General features: G+C 45.0%; 1 protein-coding gene across 1 annotated transcript; it reads left to right on the forward strand.

The window, feature by feature from the left end:
- Positions 1–3,240: 3,240 nt before the first annotated feature.
- LOC121341750 (deleted in malignant brain tumors 1 protein-like) lies at positions 3,241–17,855 on the forward strand. Its single transcript, XM_041415555.1, has 18 exons — positions 3,241–3,307; positions 5,366–5,677; positions 6,936–7,280; positions 7,472–7,756; positions 8,213–8,512; positions 8,719–8,754; positions 8,867–9,178; positions 9,678–9,719; positions 10,458–10,769; positions 11,191–11,232; positions 11,686–11,997; positions 12,374–12,496; positions 14,142–14,171; positions 14,912–15,062; positions 15,372–15,594; positions 15,815–15,979; positions 16,087–16,475; positions 17,113–17,855. The coding sequence occupies exons 1-18, from the start codon at positions 3,241–3,243 to the stop codon at positions 17,396–17,398; spliced, it is 3,732 nt and encodes a 1,243-aa protein (XP_041271489.1). The 3' UTR covers positions 17,399–17,855.
- The last annotated feature ends 9,972 nt before the right edge of the window (positions 17,856–27,827 follow it).

Below are 27,827 nucleotides of genomic sequence, written 5' to 3' on the forward strand. Positions count from 1 at the left end.
ATTTCTACACCTGGAATGGGTGGGAAGGAGAGAATGTAGGTAAGTTCCCATAAGGAAGTGTGACCTCTCTCCTATCCCCATGCGAAAACAAAATAAAAAACAATAAAAAAGGAAGAATTGCATTGGAAGAAGCTACGTAATGCAGGTGGAAAGGTCACTGGTATTGATTGAGAAATTCCCTTCTTGAGACGTTCCTGTTTTCCAGCCAGCTGTGAAAGAGGCAAGTTCATTTGGAACTGAGCAGTGTCAGATGTGCAAGGTGAGCCAAAGTGGTGACGTGTGAGGAAGGTGAGCTGTGCTCTTGGGTGACATCCTGACCTGACAAGGAGGATGAGGGCAGTTCTGACAGGAACCAGCCCCACAGCCTGCACCATTTGTTCCTTCGAGCTGCCCTCTCCTCCTGGTCCCAGGCAGGGTTGTCATCACCTCTCCATGATGTCAAGAAAAGATCACACAGGTAGGGGCTGGCACTGCACACACAAAGTGAGAAGGTTTTTCCACACTGGAGGAACAAGGATTTAGGGCTCTCCTCCCCCCTGTGCCTGCAGCCACCTTTGGAAGGCAGAGCACCTCAGAAGGCTGATCTGCCTTCACCTGTTCTCTTGTCCAGGCTCAGAGGAATCCAGCCATCTGCTCAGCACAGCAAGGACTCCCCTGGAGCTGGGCTTTCCTAACTCTGTAGAACAGGACCTTCCCCTCTCCCTTCCCAGACCTGCTGTATTCTCCTTCTTCCTGCTGCTGTGGTGTTGCTACCACACTATCTTGCAAGATACAGCTTGATGGCACTTTTTCCCACTTCTCCTATTCTCTCAGCATTATTTTCAGCAGACAAGCAGAAAGACTGCAGGCCTAGATCCTGGTGTCTCCAATCCTCAGCACCCCTGTGCTGTTCAGAGCTGAGTTTTCCCATAGCCTGTCTGGGCCAGGGCTCCCAGATGGAGAAATACCAAGGCTGGATAAAAATACAAGATAGAATTGCCAAGTTCCATATTAAATATATGGTTTCCATATTAAATATTGCTGCAGAAATTGTTGCCAAACTGTTTAGGTGGTAGATGTCTCAGACTCCTCCTCATTTCTTTCTATCTCCATTGATCCACAAGCATTATAGAAATGCAGAATTAAAGAAAACTGGGTCTGATGTGGAGGAAAGGGTCACATGCCTTGTGAGTGATCTCTCTACCACAAACCCTCCTGCCTGGATCCAGACTACAATTCCTTGTGGAGAAGGCTGTGGATATCCTTATTCCAGTGTAGATACTTTCCCATAATCATGGGTGAAAGCTGATTAATCTTGTTTGTCCTTTCACTGGTTCCATTTTTTAAAAACCTTTAAAAACCCTGTATTTTTGCAAAGTGCCCTCACAATTTTCAGCAGAAGAAAGGGTATTTTCACGGCTTAGTGTAGCTTCATTCAGAGTGATGTGCTGGGAAATACCTCAACCTGCCAGAAGAAGACCTTGAGAACACAAATGTGTTACTGCAAGAGATTTATCTAGGCAGTGGGAAGGGTGAAATACTGTATGGTATTTGCACTAAGCTTAATTAAAACAAAATATTTATCTATTTCCATTGTGCGCAGATTGTCTGATAATAAAGATCTCTAGAAATAAATAGATTTTTGAAATGTGTAATTTATTTTTGAAGAAGGTAATGAAGAACTAATCAGTCAATCAAACAATCATTCTTCATCTTTTACCTGGGCAGTTTAAGACCTTTTTTTGCACTTGAACCAGCTGGGAATCCCTTTTGTGTTCCCCTTCCTCCTCACCCTTTTTCAGTTATTACAAGGGTTTGGAGAAGAACTGCGATCCATCACTCACTCTTGCTTCACTGATTGCAGTGTTTGATTGGCCAGTCAAAGAAACTGGATTTTTCATTCTTGTCAGGGTGTCAAAACCAGAATATGAATAGTGAATACCAGGTGTTGTGTTGTGTACATATCCTCATTCATGTGCAAATATGGTTGTTTGGATAAAGAAGAAACATATTTACCATTCTGAATGTTCACTTTCAAGGCTTCCAAAGTTTTCTCTGGCCTCTTGTATTTTTCACTTCCTTCTTCCATTCCAATGATATTGGCCTTTGTGGAAAGATGTTTTAGATCATTCTCTTTTCCCCCCAGGCTTTGGTCTTCCTGCATGATGGCTGTCCCTGGAGGCAATAAATTCATATGTGGCAACAGTTTTAACTGGTGATGATTCCATGCAAGACATGATGGCTGTGGAGGTGGGGATGAGGTGGAGAACAATGTTCTGACTCTTCAGATGATCATCAGAGTTTCTTGTTAAATTGTAAGAAACACAGAAACAGAGGAAAGTAGCCACTCTGGCAAGAGAGTGATGAATGAGAATTGAGCATTATTTCATATTGTGGAAAAACCTTGGATACATTCTTCAAAGAATGATACAGCTGTTATTGTCACTATGTAAAATTAAACAAGGAATATATTAAGATGTTTTCTTAATCTGAAGAAATCAGGACTATTTTTCCCAATTTTTGGTTCAAAGGATCAAATGAAATTTTAGAACAAAATTAGTTTCAATCTACGTAATTTCCTTCACTATGCATGAAATCCACTGATTTTTTCCACAGTGTTTGCACAAAAAGTTATCAGTTGACCCTGATTCTCTGACATTTCCTTGCAATCTGTCTGTCAGTGAATTTTGACTGGAATTTTGGCTTGTACTTAAATGTGCCCCAAAATAATTGGTTTGTAAACAGGGCCACCAGGTCTGATCTTATTTTATTTAAAGCCTGCTGAAGCTTTAGGACATTTATGGCTCCCCAAGAGGACCTGCCACATTAGCTGGCAAGGGTCTCTTGCTATTTTGCTGGAAGAAACCCATTTAAGTTTCAAGATTCCACTACCAACCCAATACCTGACCAGGAACCTCCTCGTGAAAGAAAAATGCTGAGATGCATCAGCCAGGATTGAAAGGTATCTTTGGACAGGAGCTCTCTTTTTTTTTTGGTACAATAAGATGATTGTGAAACCTATGGTAGCATAAATAGTTCCTTCCAGGCAATGGAAAATGTTACTCTTGGGATATTGTCTTTTTGCAAAACCCAGGAAGTTACAAAATATTAAATAACAAATCAAACACATGTTTGTTTCAGATTAGAAGGCTGTGGTTGTTTTATTGTTCTGCTGAAGAAAAAGTGACCTGGAGCGCCACTCCCCTTCAGAAATAGAGACTATATATTGTGAGGTCCTCTTCACCAACAACACCTGGTGAGATGGGTACCACCATGATTTTGACATGGCTTCTCTTGTTGGGTCCAGCACTTCTGGAGGCCAAAACAGGTAAAAGACTTAGACTTGTTCCAGAGCACATAAAAAAAAATTATAAAGACTGTTTGGACTCCTCTCTGTTGATTCCAAGAGCAGAAATTAAATTCAGACTGGTATTGGTTTGGGCAAAACACTGGAAATTAAGGGATAGAGCAGAGTTTTGTTCTACTAAAATTGTGAACTAATCATCAGAGTGGATGATAAAAATTATTTGAACCATTTTGTGGAGTTCATTTTGCTGCCACAGGGTCCTACTCAACTTAGTGCCTTGTATCATTGCAAGAGTTGTGTCTGTGAGTATGTAATGAATGAGGTATTCTTCCAGTTCTAGAAATCTAATCTAAAAATCATGGAAATATTATTTATTTACTTATTTTATTCTTATTTTCTTTACTTATTTTCCCTGCGTATTTGATTCCAGAGTATATGAGTGCATACATATGCTATATATTTAATAGTGCTTGTATTATTTGGTTCTTCTGGTATAATGTACAATTTAACAAAATATAACATGAAGTTAGGTTTTCACACTCTAGAACTGTGGTTAAATGATGGACATCTAAAAATTATGAGAGATTAAATACTTTTAGTTCAGCTTTTTTTATGATCACAGAATTTTTCCTTCCATGATTACTTTCTGTCTCCTGAGTGGTTTGGGTGACTTTGAATTAATAGTTCTGTGTATATCTTAGAATAATTGCTGATGACTTTTCTAATGAGTTATTTAAGCTTCGTGATGATAATTTATATTGCCACCATTCACCTCATCAATTCTCTCCATCTGTCTCCTGCTTTTCTGGTGATAACTCATCTCACTGGCTGCTCTGGTTCTTCTCTGCCTCTGTGTGCCAGAGCAGAGTACTTGCTGTATTTGTATAATCACAGGCTTTTGTCTTTTTGATACCTTTGAAGTGTGAGGAAGGATTCATCCTATCCAATTTCATCCCCAGTTGATGGTTATGCTCTCACAGTGGTGGCAGACCTTGAATGAAAGCAAATAAAACTGGCTTAGGTTGGCTTTCATTTCCTAATCCCACTCTGACTTTTTGCCAGGTTTGCTGTTTCATTTCTCAAAAACCCTGTGAGTAGGGTTCAAAAATGTGTGTTCAAGTGAATATTTGAAGGAACAAGTCAGATATAAGTCAAGGGGCACTTTTATAGCTTTGCCCTTTGAAAATCATACAAATCAAGGCAAATTTAGTTTGGTCACCATCTTGACTGTACTTCTGGATCAATAGCAAAGAATTAGGAGCAGTGAAGAAATCCTGGAGGTGTTAACTTTAGAAATTTGTTTTGCTTTGGATGACTTAGTGTTTAATAATAAGGTAAATATATACTTGGCAGCAATGTAAAATATAACAAGTACAGCTGCACTTTTGATTTCCAGAGTGTAAATACTGCAAATCCAAAGTTACAACATTTATTTGCTTGCTTACACTTGACAGTAAAGCCTTTAATAAACTTATTCATCAAAAATGGATCTCTAAAATCAGGATTTTCATGCTGGTCACACCACAATGTCTAAACAAGACATAAAAAACTGAAAAGCAGATGGGCTTTACCTGAATGAATGCAGTAATCAGCTGTATACAGGATAGGTTATTTCTTTATTTCAAAATGTCATAACATTTTACTGGTACATAAGAAACAAAGCCACTGAACTCCTATTAAAATCTTTATAATTCTGTTGAGACCACCATCTATTCTGAAGAACATTTGGTGGAATTCTTCCACTAAAGTTACTCTTATAAGCTATTGGATTTGGTGACGTGTGGACTCTTGGTCCTCAAATTTATCCCAAAAATTTCTTTTATTGCTTAAACCACTTGTGCTTAGCCTGCTGCCTAACTTTGCTGCAGGGATCTTGCATAAAACACAGGTGGCTGATTTTGAGAACTGGAAGAGAGGAATAAAAAAGGAACAAATCACCTCTGTCCTCACAAGCACTTAATAATGGGCTGGGCAACACCTTCTAGGGACAATAGGGGAAGAAGGCAGAATAGATGCTCCTTCCAGTCCCTTCCAGCCTATTTCCCTGACCATTTTGTGCCCATGCCCTCTCTCCCAAAGCTCCCTACGTCCATCTGGTGAACGGAAGGCACCGATGTGAAGGTCGTGTTGAGATCTACTACCGAGGACAGTCGGGGACAGTTTGTGATGACTTCTGGGACCTCGCGGACGCCCAGGTTGTGTGCAGGCAGCTGGGGTGTGGCAGGGCCATTGCAGCTCTAGGAAGTGCCTACTTTGGGCAAGGCTCAGGGGACATCGTGCTGGACAACGTGAGGTGCAGTGGAAATGAGGTGTCCTTGCTGCGCTGCAATCACACTGGGTGGAGGATCCACAACTGTGCCCACTATGAAGATGCTTCTGCTGTCTGTTCAGGTACTCCCACATTTTTTCCTCCCCCTAGTCTTGTTCTTTCACTCCACTGATCCTGCAAAACTCGTGTTTTTCTCATTATGTAAAAACTGTGCTTGCTCATCCATGCAAAGCAATTAAAAACCCCAAGGATCAGATATGCATTGCTGATATGCAGGACAATTATTCCATCTAATCACCTGGCAGTGGCAATAAGGAAACAGTTCAAAATTAGAAGCAAAGCTGTATCTGATAGGCAAAGTTTATCAGGGAGGAAGGGGGTTAGGTGAATTCTTAATGGATTTGTTATGGGCAACAATAATTTCACAATCACAGCTCAGATTGTCATAGCTCACAATTCACTTTGGATTGTTTCCACATTTTTCAAGTCTTCCTTCCTTAATGCCTTTTTCCTTTGCAAATATCCATTCATTTGGACTACTCTTTCACTTTGCTGTGTTCATTTTACTTTCATATTATTTTTAGGAGAATGTGAGTTGTTTATATCTTATTTTCGCATGTATTAACAACTGATCATCATGAACTGAGACATGGCTGATGACATCAGACTATTCAGGTGTTTTGTATCTGTATTGCAGTTTTCCATGTTTCCTTAGGGAGTAAGAGCCTGGAGAGCTGAATCCATGCTGGAAAGAAGTGCTAACTACACCAGTGTTTTTCACTTAGAAGAAAAGAATAAAAATTGCTACCAGACCTGTATTAATCTATGTGTGGTGTGTTCAGAGCCTTTTAAAATGCCATTTATTTCTTGCCTGCATTCATAGCTCCAGTGCCTTCTACGAGCTGGATGTATCCAACAGATGATTCAGCCTGGCCCACTCCTGCCCTTGCACCAAGCATCATCCCAAGACCACTGCCCAAACTGCTCCTGGGGATGTCCTGATCCTCTGCAGAAGGGCATTCACAATGGGGACAGGTCCAAGCCCTGCTGCTGCCAGCAGCCCCACAGCTCCCCCCTCCCTAGGAGCCTGTGGAGTCTCAGGCTGTGCCTGGGTAGTGGAGTCCTGGGGCTGGGAGTAGATGTCACCCCTGAACCTTACCCTGCTTACCATTTGGAAATACCACTTCCAAGATAAATTTTAAATTGTCCGTTACCCACCTCTAGTCTCTCCATTGACCCCAGATAAGAAGGAATATCCCATCAGAGTAATTGCTCTTGATTTCACTTCATCCTTGAGGATTTGTGCTTGTAGCTACTACACAGACATATCCATTGCACAGTGCTCATGTGTGGGGTGGTTTTCTTCTTTTTTTTTCACAGAAGAGTCTGATTCAAAACAAGCAGAGCCAACATCAACATATACAACATATTCAGCGCTGGAGACAACATCCACAGAAGGGACAACACCCATAGAACCAATGACGTCTCCAGGAGAGACATCAATGTCAGCATCAACAGTCTTCACAGAGGAGACAATGTTCCCTGGGGAGATGGCCACCACAGTGCCAATGACAACCCTAGAGGTCACACCCAACTCATGGCGAAAGACCTCCCCAGAAGAGATGTCTGCTCTACCAGAGACCTCTGCCCTACCGCTGTTGCACTCACTGCCTGACATGATCACCACAGTGAGATTGGACACCACAGTGGAGGAAAGCACAACAGGTAACCCTGCCCACTGTCACTCACTGTTGTCTTTAGTGCCCCTGGTCTTCCTTCCCAGGCCTGACTGCACTGCAGGGACACTCCCAAAATGACAGGAGAGATTTCTGTGCTCCCTTCTCCCATTATTTGTCCAGCTCTGCTTTTCATGCCCATTCCCATGTCCACTGACATTGCACTAATGACCTCTTTAGCAGGAATGCCCAGCCCAACATCTCCGACCAGCGCAGCACTACCCACCAGCACACCAGAGATGTCCACCTCAGCAGAGATGACCACCACAGCGGGATCCAGTGCCACACCAGAGATGTCCAGCTCAGCAGTGATGTCCAGCTCAGCAGTGATGTCCAGCTCAGCAGTGATGTCCACCTCAGCAGAGATGACCACCTCACCGGAGACGACCACATTCACAAGGATGATAACCTCACCATTGTTGAGCACCTCAGAGACAGCTATGAGAGAAGAGGAGAGCACACCAGGTAACCCTGTCATCTCTCACTCATTGGTCTCCTTAATGCTCCTGACCTCTTTCCTGAGTGACCCTAACCCCTGACACATGTCCCGTTGGTGGATTTTGGTGCCCTCCCTTGGAAGTAGACGTGCTGACCTCTCTTGGAAGATGTGGGGCAAAGCAGCAACCTTGGTGCTTTCTGTTGCTTGGTGAGCTGAACATGTGCCAAGAAAAAGCCCTGTTTGCACAAAGAGAGCACAGCAGACTCTCCTGGCCTGCAGGAATAGGGTTTCAGAGAGGTGGCAAGGAGCAGGACAGAGGGGGGACAGAGCTGGGAGGCTGGGGAACGATTCAGGGCACTTTGAGCTGGTGTCTCTATGGGAAATGACTAGATAGAGTTTCACCCTCTCTACCACCATTAATCATACATCCTTGCCTATCATACCAAATGCTATGGCTGCTGTAAGAATTACCTCCCTAGCAGGGATGCCCATGATAGAGCAGAAGATAGAGGAAACAGCCCTCATAGCAGAGATGACCACCTCAGCAGACACAACCACCTCAGGAGAGACGACAACCACCTCAGTAGAGACAACCACCTTAGCAGAGATGACCACAACCTCAGCAGTCACACCCACCTCAGAAGGGCCACCCACCTCAGAAGAGCTACCCACCTCAGTAGAGACAACCACCTCAGCAGAGACAACCACCTCAGCAGAGACAACCACTTCAGAAGAGACGACCACTTCAGCATGGACTGCAAGAGGGGAAGGGAGTCCACCAGGTAACCTTGACCACTCTCACTCACTGTTCAGTGTGCGAAACAGCAGAGTCAGGATGGTGATTTGAGATGAGTCAAAGAGCTCTGCAGGATGTTGTAGGAACACAGGACAGGGGCACCTAGAAAATGCACTCCACTCATCTACATGACTTGTGCTGATCTGTTTGGAACCTTTGTCATTGACACCAAATTCTTCCTTGCATCCACAGCTCCAGCACCCACCACATCCAGGCCATACTCCACAGGTAATTTCAGCTCCCCAGCCGCATGCAGCAGCCCTGTTGCAGTGGCCCATGTGGGCAGAGCAGAGTGCTGGGCTGGCGTGAGCTTGTCCTTGTGCTTTTTTCCGTGTGCCAGGGCCCAGCGTGCGGCTGTCGGGCGGCAGGAACGGCTGCGAGGGCCGCGTGGAGCTGTACGACGGCAGCTCGTGGGGCACGGTGTGTGACGACCAGTGGGATCTGCAGGATGCCCAGGTGGTGTGTCATCAGCTGGGCTGTGGCCAGCCCCTGGCTGCGCTGGACACTGCACACTTTGGCCTGGGCTCCGGCCGCATCTTCCTGGACGACGTGCAGTGCCGAGGGGATGAGCCCTCCCTCCAGATGTGCCGGCACAACGGCTGGGGCGTGCACAACTGCAGGCACGTGGAGGATGCCAGTGTCATCTGTGCAGGTGCGTGCCCAGCAGAGCCCATCAGCTCTCCAGCAGCTCACACCAGATGGGTTCTGGTGTCCTTCATGGGAAGCAGCCATGCAAAGTGTCAAGGAAGAGAGGACAGCCTGGGGTTTTCTGCTGTCTGGTGCTGAAATGTGTGTCATGCACAATCCCCATTTTTGCACAGAGAGATCAGAACAGGCTCTCCAGTCTCACAGGTGTAGGTGCTCCATGTGGTGGCAAAGAGTAGGTTGGTGGGATCACGGCATGGGCTGTACCCGGGACGTGTCAGGCTGGTGTCTGGATAGGTCAATGGCAGGAGTTCCATGCCCTTTCATCCCTTTATTCCTTGAGCCTAGCATTTCCAAGTCCATGTCCACGTCCATGCCATGTCCACATTCATGCCATGTCTATGTCCATGTCCATGTCCATGTCCATGTCCATGTCCATGTCCATCTTCTGCCACAAGTTTGCTGCCTTTAGGACTCTTTCATACGCTTCCTCTTTTTCCTTGCAGCTGCCAATCCAACCCCTCCTGCTCAATGGCCGTACACAACAGGTAATTCCTTCCCATCCAGCATATCTCCAATTTTATAGTGAGCCCCACCCTGGCACAAGAGGAGAAGAGAAGGAGCCTGCTGGGCTGAGCCTGCTAACTGCAATGCTGCTGGTCCCTTCTGCCTTAGCAAAGAGTCTTGTCATTTGAGGGCTTCTGCCAGGGAGGATCTGAGCCTCAGCAGAACGGCAGCTGCAGTGGTGCTGAGTCCAAGCCCTGGTCTGCCAGACGCTCCATGGCTCCTGGCTGTGGGGAAGCAAGTACCAAGAGGACGGGGGCAATCCCTTCTCTCAAGCCCATGTGCTTGCCAGCCTAGCCCAAAACATAAATATCTGTCCTGATGCCAGGTCATGGCTGTTCCTGTTCAGCCATCAAGCAGAGGTGGCCAGTTCCTTGTGGATACCCTGCCAGGGTCCATGGCCTCAAATGCCTGCAAGATGTATGAGTGGTATGGGGGGAGATCACATGATCATAGTGTGTAAAAATGGCTTTTTGGCAAATGCCCCCAGCAGCTCCCAGGATCCCCCAGCTTTTCTCATGGGATTTCCCAGCAGATCCTTGCTCATCAGCCTTCCATGCGCCTGGGGTCTTTGCTCTCTCACTCCCCTTTCTTGGTCTCTTTAGGTTTGCACCACCTCAAAATCAAAGTCAGTCTCCAAATCTCCAAAACATTAGGGGAGGTGTGGGCCGTGGATTCTGGGGTGTTGGAAACCTGACATTGTGCCTTAATCCATGTGCCAGGGCCCAGCGTGCGGCTGTCGGGCGGCAGGAACGGCTGCGAGGGCCGCGTGGAGCTGTACGACGGCAGCTCGTGGGGCACGGTGTGTGACGACCAGTGGGACCTGCGGGATGCCCAGGTGGTGTGCCACCAGCTGGGCTGTGGCCAGCCTGTGGATGCCCCGCAAAATGCTCGCTTTGGCCCGGGCTCCGGCCGCATCTTCCTGGACGACGTGCAGTGCCGCGGGGACGAGCCCTCCCTCCAGATGTGCCGGCACAACGGCTGGGGCGTGCACAACTGCAGGCACGTGGAGGATGCCAGTGTCATCTGTGCAGGTGCATGGCCTTTTGCATGTCACTCCAAGTGTGTTCTGGGTTTTCTGGGAACAGCCAAGCTGAGTTCCCTCGGTAAGGCCGGGGCAGAGGCTGTCACCAGGGGTCTTCTGCCACCAGGGGCTGAATCCTGTGCATTTTTACACAGAGAGGGCACACTGGGTTTTCCACACTTCCTGCTTTAGAGGCTATATGAGGGGGTAAAGAGCCGGAGGGTGGAATTGTTCTTTGGTGAGGATTGGCTGGACTGGGGACAGGTCTGGCTCATATATGGATGGGGGGAAAGGCAGGACCCAAGCTCTCTTCACTCTTTAGTACTACAGCCTGAACTTTCATGTCCATGTTCATGACCATGTTCACACTCAAGTCCATACATTGCCACAAGCCTTATTACGTTTTTGTTAACTCCCTCTTCTTCTTTCAGCTGCCAATCCAACCACTCCTACTCAATGGCCACTCACAACAGGTAGGTCCTGCTCACCCATCTTATACCCAGTTTCAAAGTGAGGCCCAGCCAGGCACAAGATAAGAAAAGGGGAGTCCAACAGTGCTGATTCTGCTCAGTCCAAGGCTGCTGATCCCCTTGGCCCATGACAACTCCAGGGGGCTTAAAGGGTCCCCCTCGGTGTTGGTTTGCTCCCAAAGGTTGCAAAGAGTTTTGCTGGAAATGGCTAAGCGAATCCATGACTTCTGCAACCAGGCAGCTCCAACAGGACACCAATAGGTCCCTGGGCAGGGCTAGACTGCTGTCTGTATGCCTAGAGCCTATCCTCGGTTACAAAGCCCCCTAATCCTTTTGGGTCTACACTAATCCAGTACATGATCACTGTAGCAAAACCTGCCAAGCAGTAGGGAAGTTTGGGGGAATGGGTGCAGAGCTGGAGGAAACCTGATGTTGTTGTCTTTTTCCGTGTGCCAGGGCCCAGCGTGCGGCTGTCGGGCGGCAGGAACGGCTGCGAGGGCCGCGTGGAGCTGTACGACGGCAGCTCGTGGGGCACGGTGTGTGACGACCAGTGGGACCTGCGGGATGCCCAGGTGGTGTGCCACCAGCTGGGCTGTGGCCAGCCTGTGGATGCCCCGCAAAATGCTCGCTTTGGCCCGGGCTCCGGCCGCATCTTCCTGGACGACGTGCAGTGCCGCGGGGACGAGCCCTCCCTCCAGATGTGCCGGCACAACGGCTGGGGCGTGCACAACTGCAGGCACGTGGAGGATGCCAGTGTCATCTGTGCAGGTGCGTGCCCAGCAGAGCACTCTGGCTCTTTTACATGTCATTCTAACAGGGTTTTGGGTCAGGCCAGGGCAGAGGTGAGGACTGGGGTCTTCTGCTGCCTGGGAAACAAGACCATGCCATCCAAAATCCCCATTCTTGCACAGACAGGGAACAGCCGGATCTCCACAATTCCTACTGCTGGCATCCACTGATGGGGCAAAGCTGTGGATTGAGGGATTGTTCTTTAGCAAGGATGGGGCAGGACTGGGGAGAGGGCCGGCTGGTGCCAGGATGGGGGAAAGGAAGGAAAGAGCTCCACCCACTCTCCTGGCATTAGGCCTCCATCTCTGCTGTTCATGGCCATTGCCATTGAACTCATCACCTTCCCAACTTACAGAGACATCCACCCCTCTGGAAATGACCACCACAGCACCAGCCCCTGCCACAGCCGAGGAGTCCAGCCCAGCACTGCTGACCACCACAACCACAACAGCTACCACAGCAATGAGCAGCACACCAGGTAACCCTGTCCTCTCTCACTCACTGCCCTACCCTCTCCTACTCATAGTCCTTGCCAGAATTGGTTGCCCTGCAGGGAGTCTCCCAGCCCTGGGCCTCTCCAGTCAGACCACCCAAAACTAAAGTGAGGATGCAAAGAGAGCATGGGGAAGAGCTGGCAAATGGGGCAGCTGTGCTTTGAGTCTTGAACTTTGTAGCTGTTCATAGTTTAATGAAACTCTGCAGAGGGATTACCTCCCACTGGAACCAGGAGAAAAAAATTCATTCTGCCTTAATTGCGTCATGTCCTGCATGGGTAGTACCAGAACTATTTCCTAGACATGCTCTGGCACTGGGGATGGGGGTGGAGGAAACAAAGCTGCTGACTTAAGTATTTTGACATTCAGGAGAGGTCTCTGTGTGCATGAGGGTCCTCTGTGAAACAGCAGTCAGGACGGTGATTTGAGATGAGTGAAAGGACTCTGCAGGATGTTGTAGGAATCACAGGACAGGGGCACCTAGAAAATGCACTCCACTCATCTACATGACTTGTGCTGATCTGTTTGGAACCTTTGTCATTGACACCAAATTCTTCCTTGCATCCACAGCTCCAGCACCCACCACATCCAGGCCATACTCCACAGGTAATTCCAGCCCCCCAGCCGCATGTCTGGCCTTGCAGCAGCCCTGTTGCAGTGGCCCATGTGGGCATAAGCAGCTGCCTGGACAGGGCACATGTGCCATCTCCATAGTCAGTCGTTCCTCAGCCGCTGTCCTCTCCTACTCTTTGGAGTCTGCATCACCACAGACTATGGCCACTGTGACCAAATCACCAAAACAGTAGGGGAGGTGGGGAGGACTGTGGATTTTGACTTGCAAGCAACTGCCTAGACAGGGCACATGTGCCATCTCCATTGTCAGAGTCTTTCCTCAGCCACTGTCCTCTCCTACTCTTTGTAGTCTGCACCACTACAGACCATGGCCACTGTGACCAAATCGCCAAAACAGTAGGGGAGGTGGGGAGGACTGTGGATTTTGACTTGGAGAGACCCCAATCCCTGCCTTGTTCCATGTGCCAGGGCCCAGCATGCGGCTGTCAGGCGGCAGGAATGGCTGCGATCTCCCCTCTGCTCCTGATATCCCTCACCAGAGCTCATTGTCCTGCAGGGATTCTCCCAGCCCTGGGCCCTCCAGTTAGACCACCCAAAACTAAAGTGAGGATGCAAAGAGAGCATGGGGAAGAGCTGGCAAATGGGGCAGCTGTGCTTTGAGTCTGGGAATTCTGCAGCTTTGAGTCTGGGAATTCCTCTTGTTTAATGGAGCTCTTTGCAGAGGGACTGCCTCTCACTGCAACCAGGAGCATCATGCCCAGGGATCAATCTGCCTTCACCCCTTCAATTCCTGCATGGGTCATACCAGAGCTGTTTCCTAGACATACTCTGGGGCTTGGCACCTGATCAGAAGAAATGAGAATATGATCATTTGTAGTGGAGGCAACTTGGTCTCCTGTGGAACTCATGGCCCTCTGTTCCTCACTTGCTGTTTCTACCTCCCTGCCTCCCTGTGATCCCCATTTTATCACTCAAGGTGAGGCCATGTCCAGGCCCCAGCTCCTTTCTCATAAACTGCATTTCTCACATGTCTCTCTTCTTCCTTCACACCCACAGCTCCAGTGGCCACCTCAACACCTCCACCAGGTAATGCTCTGCTGTGGCTCTTCTCACCTTGCTAATTTGTGGTCTGTCTGTCTCCCTGTTGCACATTTCTGTAAATTTGTCTTTTGTCTCTATGACAGTATTGCTGCAAGTGTGAGTGATCTTTTTCAAGCAGAATACAAAATGGATTTTCATCTTTAGATGTCGCATCTTGCAGCATTTCTATTCAAAAGTTGTGCCCACCTTCCTACAAAGATGCTTTTAGAATTACCTGTGACAAAAATTATGTCATTCATGCTGGCAGGAACACTAAAGCTTTTTTGCAGCTATATTTGAAATGCTTATTTCACTCTGAGACCAGAAAATTGCAGTTTTCTAGAAAAATTCCAACCTCCAAAGACCTTAGGGGAATAAAGAGAAGCAGCAGAGTAACTGGTGAGAGGCTGTCTGTTGAGGAAGGTGTTTCCATTTCAACTGTCATGACACCTCCCAGAATTGACCTCAACTCTAAAAGGGACAGAAATCATCCAGGTGTTACCAGCGCAGCCTGAAGAGGGTAGTCTGACACCATGGATGGAAATCCACCCCTGAGGGAATTCCAAATACAACATGAAAGCAAACCTAAAGCAAAAACAAATATTAGTTTTGATTCAGGTCCTATAGTTTACCACCTGCAGTCAGCAGGGAACCTGCTTTTCATAGCTGTGGATGAGGCACATACAGCTCAAGTACACTTTTGCAGAGATTACTGTAAGTAAATTCTTTCCCATTTCTTTCTGCAGCACTTTATTTTTGTGGTGGCTCAGTCTCAGATTCCTCTGGGGTGCTGGAGAGTCCCAACTATCCTGGAAATTATCCAAACAATGCTGACTGCGTGTGGGAAATACAAGTGGAGAACAATTTCCGTGTAACGCTCACATTTAGAGATATTGTGTAAGTAAAACATTGATTCCCTGGGCAAATATGAGTCAAAACTTACTTGAGGAGTTTGAGATCTTATCTGAAACAACCAACCTTCCCAATTTTAAAGATACTTCCAATAATGTCCACAGTTGGAAGACTAGGTCAAAATCTGGATTGATGTTGCATTTTTTACTCACAATTTTCTGCTAAAGCTGCATAAAAGCCAAATTAAATTTGTGCTGAGAGAACTTTAAAAGCTGAAAGACTTTATCACATGTTAGGCAGTGAAATCAGAGTTTCTGAAATGGATTTGACAAAGTGCTGATATTTTTATACCAGGATGCAAAGCGGAACGTGCCAGCAGGACTACATTGAAGTCTATGATGGACCTCTCCACTCTTCCCCTCTTCTTGGGAGATTCTGTTCTGGTTCCTTTCCCACATACGTGTCCTCTTCAAACATGATGAGTGTTCGCTTCCACAGTGATTCCAGATACTCCTTCAGAGGGTTTCAGGCTCACTACTCCTCCATTCCAGCAGGTCACAACACCAGTAAGTTCCTGGCCAGTGTTTCTCAACAGACAAGCCTATTTATTGCTTTTCTTTGCAGAATAAATATCTGTGTAAATGTAAAGATTGTTGTGGAAATTGAATGCGTGAAATAGAGTGGGTTAGGGTGGGAACTGCCTGACTTCTAAATTCAGAAAAAAAACTGCCTCTAATCATTACCAAATTCCTAAAGTCACACATATATTGTACCTTCCTGTTCTACCAGCCATTCAGTGCTTGCCAGACTACATGCACATAGTGGTCAGCAGAGACTACCTCCAGTCCCAGGGCTACTCAGCACAGAGGGTCACGCTGAACGACAACCGCTGCAGACCGACAGTCACCTCACAGGAGGTTGTATTCAACATCCCCTACAGCGGCTGTGGGACAGTGCAAGAGGTACACTCCCTGGTTTGGGCACTCAACTGCATATCTAAGCTTGGCAAGACTTAGATGGAACGTGACAAAAGCGCGGTTCCTGATCTTTAAATTGCATCCTTAAACAGGAGAACAACGACACAATCAACTACTCCAACACCATCAGGGTCGCATCTTCCGGGTATGTAATCAAGAGGAAAAAGAACATCAACTTGCATGTCAGCTGCAAAATGCTGAGGAAGAGCTGGCAGCAGGTGGTGTATGCTGCTGAGGACACGGTGGATGTGGACGAGTACCAGTTTGGAAGATACAACATGAACATCACCTTCTACGATTCCCCAGCGTTCCGGCGCCAAGTGCGCGGCTCTCCCTACTACATCGACCTCAACCAAAACCTCTACCTCCAAGCCTGTCTTCACAGCTCAGACCCAAACCTGAAGGTGGTTGTGGACACGTGTGTGGCATCACCTGACCCTCGCGATTTTAACACGCTGGCCTATTACTTAGTCAGGAATGGGTAAGAGCTTTCTTCAAAGCTGGAAGCACACCTGTTGTCCAAATTTATTTTCCAGTTGGAATGGGGTTAGAACTTGCCATCAACAGATGGTGAAAAGTAGTCTTTGATTTTTTTATTTCTGCAGTATTAGTTTAGAAATAAGAAATTATATTTAGACCTTACTTTCGTTTCACTTACTCCATCTTTGTTCTGTGAACAAAATTTGAAGTAGTGGGAGAAAAGTAGATGGCCCAGTGAAAACTGGCAGTAGGAATTTTCATCCTGGGAGTTAAATATTTAAGTAAAACCAGGTCAAGCATTAGACTAATTTTTTGTGCCTTGTATAACACCGACATTAATAACAGTCTGTTATTCCCTCTTCGTCACTTAAAGTGTCCTTCTTTTGGAAAAAGAAGAAAAGTTGCCAACCCTCCAGCTGCTTCACAGTACTTATTTTTAAAGTCCATACTATGCTATGCTATGAAGGTTACTTTTTTATCCCACTGCTTTCCTAGTACCCGACTATGATATAATTCAGTTTTAATCCAAATTTTTCAGGAATTCATCATAATGAATCGAATCATTTGAATTTTAGTTTTGCAGGAATGCACTTGTGCACATCCGTGAAGACTAATTCCCTTCTTTTGCTCCTTTCTAGGTGTCCTAGAGATTCTTCCTATGCCACGTACTACTCCCCTTCCAGCCACTTTGCTCGGTTCAAGTTTAACGCCTTCGAGTTCATGAGCCGGCACCCGTCGGTGTTCCTGAAGTGCCAGATGCTGGTCTGCAGGCTCGGGGACTACTCCTCCCACTGCTACCGGGGCTGCAGCTCCAGGGCCAAGAGAGACACCAGCTCTGCTGAGGAAAAAGTGGATGTGGTGGTTGGGCCCCTTCAGCTCCGAGGAGGGGATGCTCTGAGTGGGAACACCGGGAAAGACGAATAAATTTCTCTCACATTTGCTCTAGGGTGACCAACGGGATTCAAGAAAAGCCACAGCTCTGTCGCCTCTCACTGAAATCTGCTTTTGCCAACTTTGCTATAAAAAGGAAGAGATCCACAGCTTGCAAGCTTCTGCTTTCACTAGCATTTTTAAAAAGTGTAACTTCCCTGGCTGTCCCAAAGGAGAGTTCCCTGTAACCCCCTTTTTAGTGCTATGACTCCTTGAATTGTGCTAATTAGCTCCAGTCTGATTGTGGATTTGAAGGCACTTGGGGATATGGTTTATTGGTGGACTTATCTGTGCTAGTTTAATGGTAGGACTCGATAACCTCAAAGGTCTTTTCTGACCTAAATGATCCCCTGATTCCGTGACAGCCAGCTGGGAGCAAACTCCCAGCTCTCTTAAGAAATATTTAATTCTCTCAGTTGTTTTCTGCTTATGAAGTTTACTCAGCCGAGTTGTCATCCCTGCTAATATGAAGCCTGTCCAAATAGTTGAAAGCAATGAATCTGTGAGTTTGCTTATTTCTGACTTTGATCTGGGAGCCATCCTTTAACACTGGAGCTCTTTGTGCCTTGACCTTCAATAAGCTGAGATCAAACCCCAAAACCTTTCACTCATAGGGCTGGGCTCTTCCAGCAACCAGAATTGTGGCTATACCATATTCTAATTCCTCTGAGTATTGCTTTTAGTGCTATATTTCTCATTGAAACAATGATGGGTCTGTGCTTATTTATAAAATGCAGAGATTTCCAAGCTAAAATTAATCTGTTCTGTGAGCAGTGTAGTTTATAATCAAAGGAAGGAATATTCACAAAGCAATAAATCTATTCTGTCTCTCAAATTAATGTCTCTGTGCTTAAAATACAAATGTTTTACTGTCTTGAAGAGTGTGGTCGGTTTGATTAAAAATTCCAAGTGATGGTCTGAGCCCCTGCTTCTGAAACACTACACAGGGGACTTCTAGGTATCTTAATCTAAAAATTATTTCAATATATTATAAAATAAAATTATAACTATTATATTATATAAATTATATTAAATATGTAATTATAGTAAATGTACTATTATAAATATTATAATTATAAATATTTCCATATCTTCCCCCTGCTGCTGACAATTCCCTCACACTGGTGGTTGGTGCTGTCACCCTCCTGGCAGTTGTTGTTTCTGTTCTTGATGGTTTTCCTGCAAGGCTGGCACTGAAGGAGCTGCTTTCTCATGGGATAATGCCAGAGCAAAGGTCAGCATCACTCACTGCATGAATGCAGGGCAAACCTTACACATTATGAGCCACCAAAATGCTTCACTGATGACAGTCTCACATGTGCCATTTGTGGGAAGCTGTGATTTCTTTATCTACAATAAATCTGCAATCCTGCAATCTACAATAAATTCTTCTACAATGCCTTAGAACAGCTTTGTAATCCTAACATCTCTTACAGGATTAAGAAACAATTTCAACTTTCATGCCACAAGTTGTTTAGCACAATTATTTTATCATTTTTCTCCTCTTTAATTCTCCTCTCACATCATTCTAAAACCATTTATCTAATGCCTCATAATTTTGTGAGCTGGAGTGAAAATGTGAGTGAGGCATCAAGAAATATTTCAAGGTTTATTGAAAGGAAGGAAGATTTCATTTGCTGAGAATGGATCATCTCTGAAAAGGAAATGTAAAAATTGATCTTACTACAGGAACTGGATTTGTGGTTATACAATATTCTAATTATTTTGAGCATTGATTAATATCTTTTCCATTAAGTTTTAACTTCTCTAGATTGAAAAAATCCAAATTCAAAATATGCTGAGCTGTTAAAGATGTTTTGTTTGCAGTCTTTAAGGCTGAAACTTAAAGGCTTGTATATCAATTCTAAAGGTTTGTTATATCAATTTTTAGCCTTCCCATAACATACATTCTAAACCAGGCTAAAACACAAATGTCATCCAAGAGATTGAGTCTCAGCCAGGAGACTTTTCATCTCTCACCCAAATGTCAGCCAAGAGGCAAAAGATATTTCATGTCTGCTTTCCAGAAGGAAGAGTTTTGTTCAATTTTTATTACTTTTGGTTGCTGATCACAAAACTATTTAATTATTTTTTTCCCTCTGTGGTTGAGTGCTTTGCAGTTGTGAGGAGTTTGGCTTCTCAGGACTTACCCAGCCTCTAAGAATGTCTTGTGCACATTTATAAATCAGACTGAAATATGCTGGAAATGCAAACAGCCAATTGCCACATAAACATTTATCACTGATGCATGAAAACATGAAAAGCAAGACCTGGGATTTCTTGCCTTTCATGTCCTAGTTAAAAAATACAAAGAATTAAAGCCAAAATGTAAGCTAAAATTGTTTATTCTGCCTTTTGTTTTGGTTTTTTGTTTGGTTTGTAGGGGATCAGTTATGCCAGTCTCCCAGTGAAGGCTGGAGCCTGCAAACACAAGGGTGTCAAGAACCAGGAGCACGTGAAGGACTCAACTCATCATCTCAGCACCAATAATAAAGAAAGATTTTGCTTGCAGCACCATGAGAAAATCCCTTAGAAGTGTCAACCCAATGACTGAATCAGACCCTGCACTGCTTCTGGCTGGGCTAGTTAATTTTCTTCCTAGCAGCTGGTACAGTGCCCTGTTTGGATTTAGGATGAGGATATTGTTGAGAACACACTGATGGTTCTGAGCAATTCTCACACTCAGTCAAGGATTTGTCAGCTCCTCGTGCTGCCCTGCCAGTGAGGAGGCTGGGGGGCTCAAGACATTTTATTATTTTATTTTATTTTATTTTATTTTATTTTATTTTATTTTATTTTATTTTTTCCCCAACTCTCTCCCCCATCCCACTGGGAGAAGGGAATGAGCAAAGAGCTGAAAGTGCTCAGAACTCTGACAAAACTGCACATCCCTGAGAAACTCTCATCAAGGTTTCTTTAATGGTAAGAGAAGGGATCAAAAGCAATTTGATTTAAAATACATGCGTATTTTTTATTAAATAATTACATGAGATCTGTGGGTTCCTGACTTCATGCTGCTCCCAGTGCTACCAAGCCACCTACTTGGCCAGAACTGGGGTTGAAGCAAAGCTCAGAAACAAAGTCCTTGTTTGCTTGTTTGCATGCTGGATTTCCTGTCCTGTTCATCCTTCTATTCTAATTTTGGAGGATGAAGCAGATCATTCAGCTCTGTAGTCCTCCTTCCCAGGAACCCACCACAAAAATATTTATAACTGGGTATAAATAAACATGGTTTTGTTTCTGCATCTCATAGCCAGCAAGCAGATTCAATTTTTCAGTCATTAATAACAAATCCTCATGTAGATTGAGATTTCAAAAAGCTAATTAAGGTTTGCAGGGTATGGGTAAGAAACACAATTTTTCTGGTTTTCTTTAATTTCTCCCCATGCTTCCCCATGGAATCCCACAGAATCCATTGACATCAGGCTGAATTCAGCAGCTGAGCACAACCTTCTGCTCCCAGTTCTGCCTCAGGAGTCCTTTAATGCCCAAGCCCCACTGCTTGCACCAAATTCCAATTGTATAACTAAAGGAATATACTCTAGAGATCATTTGACTCCACTGATTATTTTATTTTCTTAGTTAACTCAATCAGACTCACCAAGTCACAACCAAGCTTTCCAAACAAGATTGCACTAGAATCTCCCTATGGTATTTTTAATTTTTTTGGCTGTTTTTATCTAGATGGCAAAACCTAAGGAGACACTAAAATTCACACAGCAGCTTGTGAATATTAGATCTTCTCTCTCAGACTCAGGACACAAGAAGTCCATTTTAATGAAACCTCTCCTGACTGAGGAAACTCGTCAGTGACCTGGCTGTGTGGAGTGAGAGTTGTTTCCATTTCCTAGAATAAAACTTGGAGCACCTCTTTTGCCCTGAATCACCTGGTACTCATCCAACCAAATTTTCCCTCTTTTTTTTTTTTCCTGAAATAAGTGGATTAGTCACAGGGTGTAATGTAGACATTAATTGCACTGCTGCTGTTCGAAAGAGCCTGCCAAGTCTCAATGACTGTCACTTTTTTTTCCCTGTATTTTTCTCATCACCACTTCAGAGAGGTAGATTCTCTATTTCCTCCCAGTGACTGACTGCTGATGCTGAGATGTTTTGGAAGAATTTGGCATTGATTACCACCTTCTATTGCTAAGCCTGGATTCAAGCAGGACTTTGTTGCACGAGATATGAAAATCAAGTTGTGTTCGTGTGAGGGCTCTGTGCCTCCGTGCAAAGGTGTGTCTTTTCCAACCTCAGCGATTCCATGACTCTGTTTGGCAAAGCCAAACCTTCTATCCCAAATTCTGGATGTTGATATCCCCAATTCAGGCTCAGAAATCCAAAAGTGTATCCCCAGCTGCAGAACCTGCTGCTTCAGTTTCCCTTGGAGGTCCCGGGCAGCGGTGGTGTGAGAGCAGCACTGAGCAAGCAGAGTAAACACTTGATCTGAGCTTGCCAGCCTGAGACAAGCCCTCTTTGTTCCAGAAGTTGACTGGATTTAGCCGAGGAATGCATTGTTGGGGAAGACAAGAGGGCTGCTCCCTGCCAGCACCGCGAGGATTCATCCGGCCTCACAGGAGGTGCTGCCCAAAGGCAGCAGTGTCACAGCTGGGGTGACAGAAATCAAGCTGGAAATTAACTGTTTGAAACACAAGCTAGAATTTGGACAGTCTTGATGGGTCCCTTTGCATTTTGGGAAAAAAACAGGAAAAAAATAGCATTTTGTTTACTGCTGATAAGGCAGTCCACTGCCCAGGTAATGTTTTCTCCCTGGCTCCTCTTGGGCCAGTGGCTGCCATGGGCTGTCCAAGGGGAGGGGTTAACCACTGCTCCCACAAAAGAGAGGGGCTTCCAACAATTATTAAGGCACTCAAAAAATGAAGCTAGAAAGGAACTCCTGCAAAAAAATTTACTGAAACATTTTAGAAGTTAAAAGTATCTCCACTCTATGAAATTACATTGGCTATTGCTGCTCTCTCAGTTTCTTGCCTTCCACAACATTTCCTCTGTAGTATCAAGCCCTATCAAACCAAATCCTTTGGTTTTACTTTGGTTTGCCTTGGATTTTAATTTTAGTGACCACATTGTTTGATTTATACAACCTTTTTACTATCAACACTTTAAAAATTCATGTTTTTCCCTATCATCATAAAAAAAAGCGTTTCAAGACTGGTCTGACTTCTGTTGTAGACCTGTGTAGTAGTCCTGGAACAGGGTGTATTAATCTGCTTCTTATTGTTTCAACAATGTCTTCAGCACCACGTGCAATACCCCATTTCCTTGCTAGGTGTAGTTGTAACTGCAGTGACTCAAACTCCACCTAGAAGTGACTGATTTTTTTCATTCACAGCTGGCACAGGCTCTGAAGGAAGAGGCAAACTTCTTACATTTGTGTAATTGCATTTAATATCATGCTCTGATGTTTCAGAACCGAATTTGTACAGAGCAGAACACTGGAGGTATTCAATGCTCTTACAGACACGACCCAGAAGAGCCTGCTTCAAGCAGCATAAACCAACTTGCATAAATCTCTGATTCTGTCCTTCCATGAAACATCCAGGTGCAGGGAAATTCTCTTTTGTCTTTCAAATAAATCTCTGTGAGGGTGGTGAGTGGGTGGAACCAGTGCTAAGGGCAGGCTGAAATATTCTGCAAAAGAGCCTGGGGGAGCATTAGTGGTGATTTTTGGGGTTAAAGTGATACAGCAGCTGTCCGCAGCCAGCAAGTTTGTGGACATGCTGCATCACCTTCAGGAGATGTGATTTTTGCTCACAGCCCAAGAAAAATTGTCATGGATGATGTGCAGTGCAGGGGGAATGAGAAATACCTGTGGGAGTGTTCTCACAAGGGGTGGTGTGGAGAGAGGGGTGACAGCCACTGTGATGCCAGTGCCATTTGCTTGTGTACAATACCTTTGCTTGCTCAAGAGGAGCCACAGTGAATTTTTAATTTTGTCAAATGCAAAAGTGCTCCTCTGAACTATAAAACACATTTCTCCACAGAAATGCCTCTCTTAATACCCACATTGTCACCAAATCTCTGTCCTATGCAGTGTTTCCCTCTTTTTTCTTGATTTTTTAACTCATATTTGACATGGCAAGCTTCCATCCAACTAAGATTCGAAATCTTTTAGAGCATTTTAAGCAGTGTCACTCAGAGTCCATCCTGTTACATAGCTACCACACTTTCTTAGTCACCTGTAACCTCCTTTAACCAACTCTATTTGCTCTCTACCAAGGCTTGGGAGGAGCAACAAAATCAGTCCCGAGGCACATTCTGCCCTCACAGAACCAACAAACTTTCACACAGGAGACTTTTCCTGAACTTCAAGTCCTAATCCCACATATCTCACCTTGACAAAGCTTTTATTGAGCACCTGAGGATCATTTATTTGAGCAAGATAACCAGGATAAACCAAATGCAAAGGTTCAGAGTCACAACTCCTTTGCAGCTTAGGGGCAGAAAGCAGAGCTGTGTCACATCCCTCTGAAGGTGATGCCGTGACCTTCTGGCCCTTCTTGGTCCTTACCCAAATTTAACCTTGATAACTTTTATAAATGTCTGCCCGATGGTAAAAAAAGTTCAGAGTCTCATTCTCCACTGATTTTTCAAGTTGTTGGCAAGGACAGTCAGCTCTTAATTAATTATCCGGTTGTTGGACGCTTTGTGAAACATAACAGGTTTAAAAAAAAAAAGGTGACAAATAGAATAGATAGAATATCTTGATTTGGGAACAATCCATGATGTCTGAATCCAGCACCCTGCTCCTCAAAAGGGCTACCTACAATTAAAGCACCTGACTTACAATGTTGCCCAGGCACTTCTTGACCCCTGGAAGGTTTTGTGCTGTAACCAGAGGAGCTGTTCCAGTGTCCAATCACCCTCTGAGGGAAGAATCTCTTTGAAAAATACAGTTAATTCTACAGAAACTGTAATTGCTAAAATGTATATTTTGTCTATTTCCTCCTCTGACAGTTTCTAGGAGAACTGAAATACCTGGCATTTTCAATTTCATATTTATTCAACCATTTCTATCTTGAAAAAAAATTCCCTACCATAAAAAACTTGCTCTTTAAGTTATTACTGATTTGCACCTTATTTAGTTTCTTCAGTAGTTTATGCATGAGGAAAAATTTAAAATACAGTGTATTTTGACCACAGTGAAAGTTGTAATTCTGATTTACATGAGTTTTCATGAGGCTGACCATAGATTTTTAATATTTAAGCAGACTTAATAGATAAAATGTAACTATAAATCTGATTTGCCACAGGACTGAAAGGATGTGACTTTTTGAGTGTGAAGAACCTCTTCACTGGATCAGGTTGTTAAAGGTTTCAAGTCTTAAAAAAGGAAAGGTGCTGCATAAAACAGCATTTTCAATGTTATCTGTTATCTGGATATAACTCACACAAGAAAAAAAAACCTAAGAGAATTTTTTGTACTTCCTAATGAAACTCAAAGGCCCTTGAGTGCTATTAAAATGCAAGGAAAAAAGAAAATGTAGTTATAAGGAAGTCATGGTGACACTGTGCTGCTTTGGCTTGATTAACCTCATGTCTTGGTCACCCTTGTCTCAAGGAGTTGAGCCTTGATTTTGCTCTATTAATTTAAATACTTCATTGTAAATATATCAATAAATACCCACCCTCATTTGTCTAGCACAGGTAATTTATTTAATTATGACTAATTTCATAACCACTACTCAGCTGGGAATAAATCACTTTAACTTTGGCAGCCTACAGTCTTTCTTCCTCTCTGCACGGGCAGTGAGCTGCACTGCACACTTCATGTCCCTCACTGCATTGATTTAATAATTAAACTTTAAAAATTGAAATTAATTTAAAAGGAAACAGTAGTGACAGCTCAGTCCCTGGCACCCCAAGGCCACTCCCGTGTTTGTGATGACAAATGTTCCCCGGGTGCTGGAGAAGGTCACCAGCACCGATGTGACCCTGCCCCGGGCACTGCTGAGGTCAAAGGGATTTGCTGGAAGCTGAGGCAAGCTCTCCATTAAAACCATTGTCCACAGGGCAGTGGAAAGCAGGAAAAGCTGCAGGAATGCAGCAGGTGCCAAGACAAGCAGGGTGTGTTGGCAGAGAGCCTTCGTGGGTAACAGGATGGAATGACCTCTCCTGCCATGTGTGGGGCCAAGGTCGCTGGCACCCCTCGACTTCAGCACAGCCTTCACCCCTGACAAAGATTTTCCCTCACTGAGGCTTCCAGAGGCTGATGTGACATCCTTATCCCAAGGGAATTCTCCTCTGGGACTGGGCAGCTGGAGCCAGCACTCAATACTCAGTTTTGTCCAAACACAGTGGCTTCGTACCTAAAGTTTTCACTTTACTATAAATTCACCATAAATACAGGCAATCACTTTGCAGGCTATGTTATTGAGGATGTGATTTACTTCAGCTGGGATTTGCCTTTTCTATAATCATTCCTGAAAAACACCTCTCACTTCAGAACTTATTGGACTTTGGTGGAAAGGCTGTCAGAGAGAAAACATGGCCTGTTCCAGCACTCGTGTGGCCAGCAGGACCAGGGCAGTGGCTAGCCCCTGTGCCAGCACTGCTAAGGCACCTCAGACCTTGGGATCACCTTTGGGATAACAAAGACATTGAGGGTCTGGAATGTGTCCAGGGAAGGGAACAGAACTGGGGAAGGGGCTGGTACAGAATTGAGTTTGGCACTGGGAACACTTCACTGTGGTAAGACACTGGACATGGCCTGCCCCAGATTGTTGGGAATACAGTGGGTTCAGCAAAAGCCAGGATTTACCACGTAAGAAAACTTTTCAGGAGTGCAGAATGATGCTGAAAGAAATGACAAATACATTGCTGTAGCATGGGAAAAAGCTGTGAGTTCACACACATCAGTGATTTTTCTTTTTCCCCGGGGAATGAGAAATACAAATAAATACACACAGAGGAGAAGGGCATTCAGCCCTATTCTATTACTTCAAAAACACTTTAGTGGAATTCCTTACAAATATGCGTACTTTTAAAGGGATTTGCTCAGGTGGAGTGTCTTTATGGATGCCACAGCAGCTCTGTGGTGTCGGAGCATCTTTTCCAGCCCCGTGCTCTCTTCCCAAGGATGGGGCCCCGCTGCCCTCCAGTGGCAGCAGCCACCAGAAAAGCTCCTCATTTTTCCTCTGCTTTTAGCCCCTTTAGGCCCAGATACTGAGAGAAATTATAACTGTAAATAAAGTTATTTCCAGGGAGGGGGAGATCTGCCAGCGCAGCAAAACTTCTCTCTGTGAAGGAAGATTTACGCTGAACCTCTGCAGCCCAAAGCTGTTTCACTACACACCCTGTTTGTTTCCTTGGAGCAGATTTTGATAGATTACTTTAAGATGTTCTGGGGAACAGCTTTGTCCTTCCAAGACCACAGAGGTCAGCCCTACTGTCATCACTGCTGGTTCTTGTCACGCAGGATTTACCCTCTGCATGACCTCCTTGGGTCCTTACCTGTTTCGTAAAGGAGAATCAGGAATGCTGGAAAAGAAAATCTTGATGATTCTTACTAACTAAAGATTTTTTGCATTCAGCCATGTTCCTTCCATGTCACCTTCTATCCCTATATCAGGGCTCCAAACAGAGCTGTACTGTGCCATGAAAATGAGAAAAGCATTCATGAAAAGAAAAAAAATATGTTCATTTTTAATTCAGGAAAGAAAATTCAGCTTTGTTTTTCTACTCTCTGTAGCTGAGTCCCTTCTCCCTGACAGGACAAAATGAGGCAGAGCTGGAGGCATCCTTTAGGACATCAGAGGCCATGGTGGTGACACCATCACCTCATGCCAGGGAGAAGACTGGAAGCTCCTTTCTTGCTCTGGGGGCTGCATGTCAGACAGAGAACTGCAGACCTGAAACAGGCTGGAGGGACCTTCTCCCATGCTGAAGAGAAGTCAGAAAAATAGGAAAAACTGCTTCTTACATGAGTAATTTTGGCAAAAAAAAAAAAAAAGAAAATTTGTTTGGGGCTTGCCTGACACTTTTAGGATGCTAATCTTTTGGCACAATCCTCACACCAATTAATCTCGTTAATATGGTTGTAAATTGGAAAATCTCTTAATGGGTGGCATGAGAATCCTTACCAAACAGCCTAATCTCCAAAAGTAAATCAATCACTGCTTCCTGGAACAGCCACACCATCAACAGAGGGCCACAAAGGTGCCCGGGGAGTGTTTGGGAAGATCTTGGTGGCCAGTCCAGAACAGCTCCCTGCGCTGGATGTCCCCATCCGGATGTCTGGATGTACCCTGTGAAAGGAAAATCCTCACTAAATCACTTCCTTGGCATCGATCTGGAAGCTCAGGGAGAGGGATCAGGTTGCACAGCACCCGCCTTTGATGCAGACCAGAACCCACTGGGTATAAATTGTGCAGCTGTGCTGGGCTAGGGCAGACCACCCCCAACAACC

The sequence above is a fragment of the Onychostruthus taczanowskii genome, unplaced genomic scaffold (assembly GCF_017590055.1).
Source record: "Onychostruthus taczanowskii isolate IOZ18803 unplaced genomic scaffold, ASM1759005v1 scaffold5, whole genome shotgun sequence".
Lineage (NCBI taxonomy): Eukaryota > Metazoa > Chordata > Aves > Passeriformes > Passeridae > Onychostruthus > Onychostruthus taczanowskii.